General features: G+C 42.3%; 1 protein-coding gene across 2 annotated transcripts in view; it reads left to right on the top strand.

The window, feature by feature from the left end:
- Positions 1 to 11,182, top strand: part of Arhgap28 (Rho GTPase activating protein 28) — a 113,706-nt gene extending 102,524 nt beyond the window's left edge. Inside the window, exons 17-18 of one of the 2 annotated variants that reach the window (XM_013516584.1) lie at positions 8,609 to 8,673; positions 10,877 to 11,182. In XM_013516584.1, coding sequence (XP_013372038.1) covers positions 8,609 to 8,673; positions 10,877 to 10,971 — 160 coding nt within the window. In that variant the 3' untranslated portion in view covers positions 10,972 to 11,182. Of the gene's footprint in view, positions 1 to 17; positions 5,091 to 8,608; positions 8,674 to 10,876 lie in introns of those variants that run through there. The other variant, XM_013516601.1, reaches the window with a different exon arrangement.
- Positions 11,183 to 12,457: the final 1,275 nt, after the last annotated feature.

The following is a 12,457-nucleotide window of genomic DNA, read 5'->3' as shown; positions in this document are numbered from 1 at the left end:
CCTCTGTCTCCTCTCAGCGTAGTTCTGCAGAGCCTGGCAGGCAGTGAATCTCGTGCCCCCAACTGCAAGCATCGAGGCAGTGCCAGCTGGGGCGCAGCAAGCAGCCGAACACACTTGTCCACCTCGCTTCGTGCTACAGGAAAAATGATGACTAAATAAGATCTGGAGTCTCACGATGTCATATCCAGAATGTCCACAGTACAATACCATTGATTCATTCCAAACAAATCACAACATGCAGAAGAAAAGATAATCAACACACACTAATATTAATAAATCATGCATCATTGCCTGGCAAGCCTTTCACATCCACTGCCATCATTTAACACTTCAGCACACCATTAGGAATTCTCTTGAAACAAATGAGAAAATAGAAAATGTAATCAGGTGTAGTGTTGCACACCTGTAATACACTCTGGGAGGCTGAGGCAGGAGGACTAAAAGCCCTAGCACGGCCTGGGAAACTTAACAAGATTGTTTCAAACTGAAAAAGGACTGGAGTTTTTAAAAAGCATAAAGGCCATGGATTAAAAAAAAATTCTCAGCAAAGACATAGATGTTATAAAAGAGAACCATGTGGAAATTATAGAATGGAAAAATGCAATAACTGAAATTTTTTTTTAAACTTGCTGAATGGGCTCGGTAGTATAGTGAAGCCAACAGGAAGGCATTAGAGTAGGGGCATCAAGAAAGTATGTTTGTTTTGAACAACAGAGAAAAGTATCTGGAGAAAGGACACGAGCACAGCATCAGGGCTGCAGGGCTGTGATGAGAGTTACATTCCCATCCACAGGCCCCCAGGGGTGAGGACGCAGAGTAAGACTGAAAAGGGATTTGAGCAAATGATGCCTGGAAGCTTCTTCAGTTTAGTGACAGACATACATCTCCATGTTCACGAAGTTCCCAAACAGGTGACCGCGGAAGTCCAGGCCAAGAGCAGAATTAAACCTGTGAAAATGAAAGGCAAAGCCGACACCTTGAAAGGAGCCGGGGAGAATGGGTGCGTTTCTTACAGGAAGACACCGCGAGCTTCTCATCTGGAATCCCAGAGACCAGAAGAGAGCGGTGGTAACATTTTTCGAGGGCTGAAAGAAAAGAACCATCAACCATGAATTCTGTGTTCAGCATAACTGTTCTTCAAGAAATAAAGACTTGCTTGGGTGAAGGAAAACTAAGACTTTGTTGCTGAAGTTCTCTAAAGAGAAAGAAGGTGAGGCCGGGAATTTAGCTCAGGGGCATAAGTGCCTGCCTGGCAAGCACGAGGGCCTGAGTTTGATTCCCAGTACCATACCTGCCCCCCGCCAAAAGGAAAGGAGGTGAAACAAGGCTTGGAACATGAGAACGAATACAAATACAGTCAGACAGAGTAAGATATGCCACTTCTCACGCATTTCTTAAACTACCTTTGATAGAAGCAAACAAGCCTGTGACATGGTGCTCAGTGGATGTGGAAAATGAACTTAATTATACCTTTAAATAGTGTTGGGGGTCCCCCCCTCGAATGGTCGGTATAATGACTTTCTTCAAGGAATACAGTACATAAAAAGGGAAAAATAATTTTACAGTTGAGAAATCTGACCGCCTGAACCAGGACGTGCCATGTTACAATCTTTAACTCATTACATCTTCAAATACCCAATTTCCAAATAAGACTGTTATGGGGGACCTGGCCAAGATCCCCAACTGCTTGTGTGAGGGGTACAGTGAAAAGAAGAAATAAGAGAGAGACAAATTTAGTAATGCATGAAGTGGGACTGGGAGGTCAGTGCCTCAGGACAGGCAGAGACAGACACCCCGAGCCAGCCACTATCCACTGGGTGTGTCCGAGGATAGCAGGGGCTGGCAGAAGATTCAAGGTCAGCAGAAGATTCGAGGTCGATGACTCAGTGGCAACGGATAATCCTGGGATGACTCGAGAGGATGGAGATGCTCCCATGCTAAGGAGGAGCTTGCCCTGGCGTGGTTCCCCCCCCTCCCCCCGCCAAGTGGTTTTAATCTCAGTGGTCTTAGTTTAGTCTTCGTGGGTGGGAGAGGATGGCCCATACCTAAAAGGTCAATGGGAAATCTCAAACAGGTAATACCATAATCCCAAGCCTCCATTTATCCCTTCGGGAAGTGTGCAGAATGAGCCATTGTGAATTTGTGGTCCCCAACAGACTGTGTTCTGGACATCCTGGTGGGCAGGAATTTTCAGGGAGCACCGTTAACCCTCTGCCCTTATTAAAGTGAAACCATAGAACAAAAAGCAGACATTAGGGAAAAATGAAGATGATGTGAATAAAATGTTGCCCTTAATTAATACAAATGTGGCCTTGTTTGGTGGCACATGTCTGTAAATCCCAGCACCTGAGAGGTTGAGGTAGGAGGATCTCCATGAGTTCAAGGCCAGCCTGGGCTACAAAGTGGGACTCTCTCAGAAAACAGCAAAAATTAATATGAATGCATTGGTATTGGTTTATTAATTGTGACAAATGTATCATTAATATTGGATGTTGGTATTATCAGGAACAGGATGTGGGCCATACCAAAACTACCTGTACTACGTAATGTTTCTGTAAATTTAAAAGACTCCTAAAATTAAAACTTCACTTAACATTTTCTAGTATCCTACCAATTTAAAAAAAAAAAAACACTATACTTTTTAATGGTAAAGTAACAATTTCAGAATAAAATAAATGAATCTTTCTTATGCTAAAATACCAGAATTACCTGTTTTTAACATGAAATTTGTCCATGTGTCAGTGTTCCTCCTTCATTTACTAATTCAAAGAACTAAGAGTAAATAAAATTGTCACACCTGTTGGGATAGCTGCTGTTAAAAAAAAAAAAAACAAACATATCCAATGTTGGTGAAGATGTGGAGAAATCAGAACCCTATTGGATACTGATGGAATTAGGAAATGGTACTGTCACTGTGGAAAATAGTACAGAGGTCCCTTACAAAATTAAAACTAGAATTACTATGTGATCCATCAGTGTTACTCCTGGGTACATTGAAAGCAGGGTCTCACATGGATGTTTGTACGTCTAAGCACTTTATTCTCAGTAACTAAAACAGAAGCAACTTAAGTCGCTAGCAGCTGATGAGTGGATAAGCAAAGTATGTTCTATCCATATAACAGGGTGCTATCTCACCTGAAAAGGGACGGAAGTTTTGACACACGCTACAACATGAGTGAACACTGAGGACAGTACACTAAGTTTAATGAGTCAGTCACAAAAAGACAAATGGCATCTAATTCCACTTTTATAAATAGAGTTCAGCAGTGATACAGACAGAAAACATAGTGGTTTCCAAGTAATGGGAGAGGGGAAATTGGGAAGATACTGTTTAGTGGGCATAGATCTCCAGTTCTGCAGGTAAAATAAATTCTGGAGATGGTGCGGGTGATTGCTGCACATAATGAATGTATTTAATACCACAGAACTATTTGTTTAACCATTGTTAAGATACATTTTGTGTTACGTATATTTTATCAAAATAAAAATTATTCATAGAATAAATAGGATTATGTTTTACTACACTTGATCTTAGCCAAAAGGTCAAGAAGCGATAGAATTATATTTTTAAGTGTTAACATAAAGATAATTAATGGAAGTAAGGTTTCTACCCATAATGCAGTGATGAAACATCAATACCAGTAAACTTTGACATATAAATACTGCAGAGCCCATAAAGACCACAAAGAAAACATGCAAAGAAATGTATTCAGAAACACTGTGGGTAAATCAAGGTAACATCCTAAAAGACAAGCCGTATCCTGGGTCAGCAAATAAACCTCAAAGAATCTAAGATACCTGAAATCACTCTGACTTTAAAGGAGTCAAACTGGATGTCAATAACAGGAAGACAACATGAAGATCTCCAGAAATTCTAGAAGTAAACCAGACACCTTTAAATAACCCACAGGACAAAGAGGAAGGCTTAAAGGAAACTTTTTAAGATGTACATAGAAGGAAAATACAACTATAGCATACCAAATTATATTCAAATAAAGTAGTACTGAGACAAAAAAATTATAGCAGTAAATGGTCATGCTAGAAAAGAAAGATCTCATTTATCTAAGTTCTTACCTTTTGAAACAAAATTAATGCAAAGTAAGCCGAAGGGAAGCAGAGAAATGAGTAAAGATAAGCAGAGATCAATAGATTTGGGGAAAGGAAAATCATATAGAAGATGAGTGAAACAAGAAGCTTATTTTTTTAAAAAGACAATAAAATGCTTTGATTTTTAAAAACCTGATGAAAATAAAGATTAAAAAAACTACCAGTATCAAAAAATTAAACAAGATTATTAGTGTTTCCTTTAAATGGGTAGTGAGGAAGTACTATGAGCAATTTTATGACCATAAATTCAACTACTTAAGACAAAAGGTACCAACTCCTCAAAAGCCATTAATTACCAAAATACAACCAAGATGAAATTGAGAACCTGAGTAGTTGTATAGCTACTAGAGGAACTGAATCTGTCATTCTAAGGTCTCTAAACAACTCGCTATGCCAATATGATTTCACTGCAGGACTCTAACAAGCATTTAAAGAACTAACAGTAAATTAGCATAATCTTTTCCAGGAAATAAAAGAAGAAAGACTATCCCAACTAATTTTATGAAGTTGGTGTCATTACCCTCTACCAAATCACACAAAGAAAATACAAAAATAAAATAGAATGAAAAATTTAAAAACCGACATCACCCCTGATATTCAATGCAAAAATCCTCAACAAAATAGTAAATCTAATCCAGCATGTATTATTAAAAGAATTATGCAAAATGATGAAGTAGGATTTATTGTAGGTGTTTAAGGCTGACTTAGTGCTGGGAAAAAATATATATATATATATGTATATTTCAGCAACAGGAAAAAAAATGCATATCAGTTCATACCGAAACAAAAGCCTTTAGTAAAATCCAATGCAAACTCATGGACCAAGCTTTCAGCAAACTGGAAAAAAGAGGAGACCTTCCGCCATTAGACAAAGATTATCTGCCAGCATGTGCAGCTAATATCATATTTAGTGGTGAGAGATTGAAAATTTTCCACTATAAGATCAAGAACAAAGATAACCACTTTCATCACTCTTATTAACTATACTGCTGGAAGATTAAGCCACTGCAATATGCAAAGAATAAGAAATAAAAGGTATAAAGATTGTTAATGAAAAAATGAAACAGTCTATTTGCAGATAGCTTGATTTTTTTTTTTTTTTTTGTCTTTTTGAGACAGGTTCTTCTATACAGTTCAGACTGTCCTTGAGCTCACTCTTTAGCGCAGGCTGGTCTCAAACTTGCAACGATCCTCCTGCCTCAGCCTCCTGAGTTCTGGGATTACAGGCATACCCTACCATGCCCAGCTCCAGATAGCTTGATTGACTACATACAAAATTTCATAAAGGAAAAGAAAAAGATTTAGAAATAATAAGTTAGCTCAGCAGGCCACAATCTTATAATATTAGCACACAAAAATCAATCAAATTGGAACATTTGAAAACTGAATTTAAAACCAACAGTAAAAATATGGTACTGTATATAGTCAGTGTAAAAAGATATAAATTTAAGTAAACAGAGGATCTGTGTGCTAAAAATAACAATGTACTGATGAAAGAAATCAAAGAAGCCCTAAAGAAATGGATAGATACACCATTTTCATGGATTGGAAGACAACATAGTTGAGTTAATGATTATCGCCGAACTGATATATAATTTTAACAGAATTCCTATTAAAATCCTAGCAAGATAATTTGCAAACATACACACATTTATCCTAAGAATTTTTTTATGGAAAAGTACAGGCTATTGAGTAACTAAAACAACCTTGAAGAAGAAGGTGGAAGGAATTGCTTTATTATCTGAAAGCAACTATATACTTTCTCTAGTAAAAACAATGTAATATTAGTGATATTCCTCGCTGCAGTTTTATAAAATTGATACTGTAAATTATACATACCATAAAGCCTTAACATTTTAAGGGCACAATTCAGTGGCATTAGGTACATCCACACTGTTGTGTAGTGGTCAGCATCCTTTTCCTCCAGGGTATTTTTATCATCCCATGCTGAGCCTGCCTGTTCTTCCCTGCCAGGACCACTGGTTACTATTCCGCTATGCTTTGTCCCTGTGAATCTGACTATTCTAGGAACTAATCTTTCATAGAAGTACAAAAATAATCCCATAGAGGAAGGATGGCCTTTTCAACAAATGGTGCTACAACAACTGGACATTCATAGGTCAAAAAAGGAAAAACAAACAAAAAACTAAGAGGTGAAACTTAGTGTAAAACTCACACTTTATACAAAAGTTAACTCAAAAAGGGTCACACATTTTTAAATGTGTAACACAAAACTATGGAACTTTTTGAGAGTAACCCTGGAGAACATCTTTGTGGACTAGTACTTGTGAAGAGTACTAGTTTTGACACCAAAAGCGTGATACAGAGGAAATGAAACTGATATATCAAAGTAGACTTTGTCAAAATTGAAAATACATTCTCTGAAAGACCCTATGAGTAGAATGAACAGACTGAGGCAAAGTATTTGTAAACTACATATTCCATAATTACTTATATCTAGGATATATGAACAAAACACTCAAACAGTAAAAAAGAAACTCCAATTTGAAAATTGACAAGGGACATGAGCAGATGTTTAATGAAACGGACTGTGTAAGTCAGCTTTCTGTCACTGTAACAAATACCTAAGACAATCAACTTAAAAAGGGGAAAGATTTCTTTTGGCTCATCATTTTGGAGGCTCCAGTCCCACATTGTGATGGGCATGTGGCTGAACAGGACTGCTCCCTGCTTGGCCTGGGAGTGAAAAGAGGAGAAGGAAGATGAGGTTGTCATCATCCCTTCGAGGAGCACCGCAGTGACCTGAAGCTCGCCTGCCAGGCCTCGTGTTTAAACACTCCATCACCTCCCAAAAGTGTCAAGAGCCAAACCATAGCAGAAACGTGCAGATGACATCTCACCAAAGAGATCCACAGATGCAGACACACATAAAAAGATGCATAACGTCTGCCAGTAAGGACACGCAAATTAAGACCTTGATGACAGAGCATCACACGCCTGTGAGGATGCTAAAGTAAAATATAGTGACAACACCAAACACAAAGTCAGAAAAACCAAGCCATTCATACATTGGTGGGAATACAAAATATTTCAGTAACTCTGTGAAACGGTTCAACAGTTTCTTATAAAACTAGGTATCCAACTGCCATCTAATCCAGCTTTCCTATCCCAGAGCACTTATCTCAAAGAAAGGAAGATGCTGCCCACACAAAAACCTTTACACAAACTTACAACAGCTTTATTTAAACAATCGAAACTGGATAAAACCTAGCTGTCCCTCAACAAGTGAATGACTGAACAAGCTGTGATACGTGTAAGCCAGAACACAGCACTCAGCAGCGCAAACAACTTAGGGCGTCACCAAGGGTGGACACTGAGTGAGTGGGGAAGCAATGCAGAAGATTCCACACCATGTTTGCATTCGCAGAACATCTGTGCAACCACACAAGCACGGAAGTGCAGGCTGGGGCGGTGGCTGCCAGAGGTCAGGCTGGGGCGGGTGGGGGAAGGAGGCGAATATGGCCACGAAAAGGCCACCAGGGGGTCCCTTGGTCCTTATGGTAGGAATCTTAAGTGGCTTTACTGAATCAAGGTTAGCGTTCTGGCCTGGTCATCGCACGGGAGTTTCTGCAAGCTTTTCCTATGGGGAGAAACTTGGTAAAATGTGTGTGGACCCTGTACGTATTGTCTTACTACTACATGCAAATCTACCATTGTCTAAGATGGTTGATTAAACAAGCAAACACAACAGAGCATGCAGCCTACTTCCACACAACCAAAAGGCCAGGAGAGTCTGTCTGAGGTAACCAAGCTCAAAGTCCTACCCAAAGTAGCATGGAGACTAGCACTGTCTCTCACATCCTTCTACCTTGACATTCTAGTTTTGGGTGGGGAAAATGAACGGGGCAGTTACTGTCTCTGAGTTGCTTGCTTTTTTTTTTTTTAAGAAGGCAGAGTGGGGGGCTGGGGATTTAGCTCAGCGGCAAAGCGCCTGCCTGGCAAGCACAAGGTCGTGAGTTCGGTTCCCGGTACCGGAGAAAAACCAAAAAAAAAAAGAAGGCAGAGTGTTGCATAGGTGTCAGCCCTAGACAGCTTGCAAAGCAAAGCACTAGGCAGCCTTGGAAATCTGCGGGCTGGGGAGAGGCTGCCATTCAGCGTTTGGCAAGTGCAGCAGTGAAGCCTGACTTCTCCTGAATGCGGAGAACCGGACCCAGGGACTAGGCAGCTGCTTGCTGGCCAGGCTTGATGTGAGGCACCCGCTGCCTACCAAGTGCCCCAGTGGGCACAGCTGGAGCGGGCTGCCTGCTCCGGGCTCCGCAGCACTGGTCTTGGCCAGAATCTTCCCACCCTCCCTGGGTTTCAGCTTCTTGTCCAAGTCAAACAGGAAAAATAAAAGTTGTTAACTGCAGTCAAGGTAGAGTCTTGTGGCATGTATTTCATCGGGGCAGAATGGCTTGTTTGCCGCTGTGTGGCTGAGTGCACAGCTTTCCCTTAGATCATGAAATGAGATTAAAATTGCACTGTGTTCTTGTCTTTCTAGTCATGGTTCATCGGAGTGTATTAAGATTCAGAACCAAAGGTTATATGAAATTGGAGGCAATATAGGTAAGCATTTATTAATGATTTCTACTTCTAAAGTTTCGGATTAGTCTAAGAGAAATATGTTGCTAATGTTATAAGGGTATATTTTACAAGTTTCTTAGATTAAAAGTCACGAGGATATTTCTGGGTTGTTTTCAACCTTGTGGAAAAGAAGTTTCAGGACTTGTCTGCCAGTTCTCCCAAGTGAGGCTCTCAGTGTGGAGATGGAGGACACTTTCGGATCTTTCCAGTAGGACACTAGGTTGGAAAGTCTCTTCCTGAAGACTCATAGGAAAAGAAAAAAAGGGAAGCAAACGGGGTTTTCCAGAGCTGGACCTCCTTTTTTTTTTTTTTTTTTGTTTTTGTTTTTGTTTTTGTTTTGTTTTTCTCCAGTACCGGGAACAGAATTCACGACCTTGTGCTTGCCAGGCAGGCGCTTTGCCGTTGAGCTAAATCCCAGCCCCTGGACCTCCTTTTTTTGTGACATCTCTGTTTTAGCTCACAGCCCAGGATCTCTCTTCCAATTTCCCTGGTGGGGGTGGAGGGTGGGAAGAGACCTGGGCTTGGTCCACCCCTGCCCTTCATCCTCCCAGCCCTTCCCGCCGGCGTCACATTCATCTGTATGAAAGGTGCTGCTCACCCTGTCCTCACGAGCTCTCCGACCCCCAACCCCTCCCATTCCTCTGCGCCTCAGTAGACTCCTGCCCACAGCAGCTGCCGGAATAGCTGTCTCCATCCCTCCTGCCGAAGGCCCCGAGGTCACAGGAGGCCTCAGGCTGTGCCACCCAACCCTTCCTCTGTCTTCATAGCTGCTTGGCTGGTGTCTGTCTTCTTTGAAAATGCTTTCTTCACCCTACCTTGCTGACTTGGAGGTTGACCTCAGCTGCTGCCTTTTCTCCGACTTACCTGAGCCCCTCGCCTGTCACTCATCCTCTTAGCCTCTCCAGTCCTCAGAAGTTGGGGTGTTTGAACTTCCTGGGAAGCTCAATCCATTGCTTTGCTTTCAGTACACCTGCATGGGGCGCATCTCCAGCTGGTGTTCCGGGCTGCTCCTGAGACCCGAGCTTCTGCTGGTCCCCACAACCACCTGTTGTCTGGAGCTTCGCGCATGCTTGGCCGGCCTTCTGGCCCCCTCACCTCTGTCATTTCTTTGCCTGGCCATTGCCTTGCCAGTGAGCCATTCCTGGCTCACACATGATCCCAAGCCTCCTCTACTGTCTTTCTTTGATGTTCTTCTCACTGTCAGTCTTGCTTTGTATTTCACCTGTTTATTTGCTATTTGGGCACCTTCGAGCATGTTCCTGGCTGACAGCTGTGATACCCGGGTCCTAGAACAGTGCCCAGTGCATCTGGATAGCTGTCCTGCTGACAGGTGTCACCCATAGTCAAGCAACAACATGAACATTCCTAAAATACACTAGAGTCTGCTCCAGCCCTGCTCTAGTTACTACCTGTAAAGCCGCTACACGACATGTGTCGGCATATAAATCAGTTCACACCAGAAACAAACTCTTATCATATTTCTCTATTTGATGTGGCAAAGCCAGGGAGCAGCAGCAAGCAGAAACACCAAAACGACACCGAGGATTTGGAGGCAGATTTATTTACGCCCATAGGCCCTGGTGGGAATCGCTCCCAGAATATCAGGCCCCAACTGCTGGTGCTTATATGGGATAAGCAAGCAGGAAGTGCAGAAGCAGAATGGCTTGAAAACTGGGGATTGGTTTACGCAATGTGTGCGTCACAGTGACCAGCCATTTCTAAGAGACAGGAACAACAGGAACTAGAACAGGAGCTATTTTTATTACCTGGGCAACCAAGAAACTGAAGTGTACTGGCGGGGACGCCATTTTCTGTTACCAGAGAATAATTTTCCTGTGATTGGTGTGTCTGTTTTTATCCACAATTTCTTTTTTTTTTTTTTTTTTTAAGACAGGGTCTCACTCTATAGCCCAGGCTGTTGCCTCAGCCTCCCGAGTGCTGGGGTTACAGGCGTGTACCGCCATGTGCTTCTGTTTTTTCCACAATTTCATACGACATTTATTTGAATTACTCACAGTAAGAAAGCCAGAGAGGCTTTGTTAAGAAACTTGCAAATGTATACACTTCCTCAGGGTGGGGAGAACTGTTGGCCTCATTGGAACCTCATGCTCATGAACCATGCATGGTGCATACCAGAAAGGGGTGAAGTCTTGAAAACATTCTGTGATTCTTCTCTTTCTTTTAGGACAGCATTGCTTGGATCCAGATGCATATGTATTGGATGTATATCATGTAAATCCTCATGCAGAATGGGTGATTAAGCCACAACCAAGCCCTTGAAGTACCCCAAAGTGGCTGTTACCACGTATTATAGTCCAAGAAGATCCTACTTGTGGTGGGGAAAGCAGAACTGCCTGGACATGCCTGTCCCTGTCACCCTGTGGGTGTCCCCTGTCCCGAGGGGAGTATCTCCAGCTTTGTCAGTGTAAACTGTGGAGAAGGAGATGGTTCAGCACTTGAGCTGAGCTTTCTCCGCATTTCCTTGGTAAAGGAAAGAAGACAGGATGCTTCCGGAAGGCAGGCCCTGGAATACGAAACTCGGTCGCTTCTTGTGTCTGATTCTGCAGCAGACGTGAGTGTGACCTTGTACGTGGGGACAAACAGCTCTTCCTTTCGTAGCCAATGCTACCAACAAGTGAAAGACACTCTTTTTTTTAATACTTATGTTATATACATATATTGACTTTTTTTTTTTTACCAAGAATGCCAGAAACAGCCTTAATTTTTACCCTACAAAATATTCCACATCTACTTTCCAAAAGGAATCAGTTTCTAAAGTGGAGCAGACAATATTTATGCCCCGCGTGGCTCCTGGATTGGAGGAGGGACTTCCGCCTAAAGAAAGCTGTCGTTACAAATGTCACGCTGAGCGATGACTGTCATCATTGTGCAATGAGCGTTTCTGTGTCACTGAGTATTGAAAACGACGTTTTGTAGCTTAGCGTCTTACGAGCTCGCTGCCTGTGGGGGACGAGTGCAACGCAGCGTCTAACCCTTCCAGACCCTGCGCTCGGCAGTCACAGTCTCTGTTTCCCCTTCATGGTCGTGCCTAGTGAATATGCTTCCCTGTGCTAGCCAGATTTCCTTCCCTGACCACACACACTTTTTGTTTTGTTATTGTTTACATTCACGAATGTAGGTAGTGATTTCTTTCTGCAGCCCCAACCTGAAAACAGAGAACTGCTTTTATCCAAGCATGCTGACAAACACCCTTCCCTCGGGGTGGTACAAGCCGCACAGATTTTGCTTTTGTTTCTCAGTGTGGGCATGGCCGAGTCCTGTGGAGGAATGGCAGGCTGCAGGGGGCTCATGCGCGTTGGGAAGCTACAGCTGTCTCACCGCCAAGTATCTGCTATTGGCCACTACACAGCCCTCATGTTTCTGATTTAGAGCAAATCTAGAGCAGCTAAGGGTGGGCAGCTTTGCCTTCCCTCTCAGGGTCACAGATACTGTCTGTCTAGGGCCAGCCCCAAATGGGGACAGAGCTCTCACTCCCCCCCCCGCCCCCGGCAGATGCTTCAGTGTGGAATCCAGACTGAGATTTTCATGGGTTCAGATCAGTTTTAATAAGAGTTATGGCCCACAGGACTCTCACTTGTCCTTCAATGTGGAATGACAAACCCAGCAGACATTTTTTACTTTACCAAGTGTCACTGTACAGTGATAATACCTTTAAGTGCATTTAGAGAAGAAATCATGTACGAGCTACCTTATGCTTTGATGTCTTACAAAACATTATTTATATTCCACATGCAGACAACTGTGT

This window comes from Chinchilla lanigera, unplaced genomic scaffold (genome assembly GCF_000276665.1).
Source record: "Chinchilla lanigera isolate Chin_1 unplaced genomic scaffold, ChiLan1.0 scaffold00001, whole genome shotgun sequence".
Classification (NCBI taxonomy): domain Eukaryota; kingdom Metazoa; phylum Chordata; class Mammalia; order Rodentia; family Chinchillidae; genus Chinchilla; species Chinchilla lanigera.
This window is presented reverse-complemented; position numbering and strand designations above follow the sequence as displayed.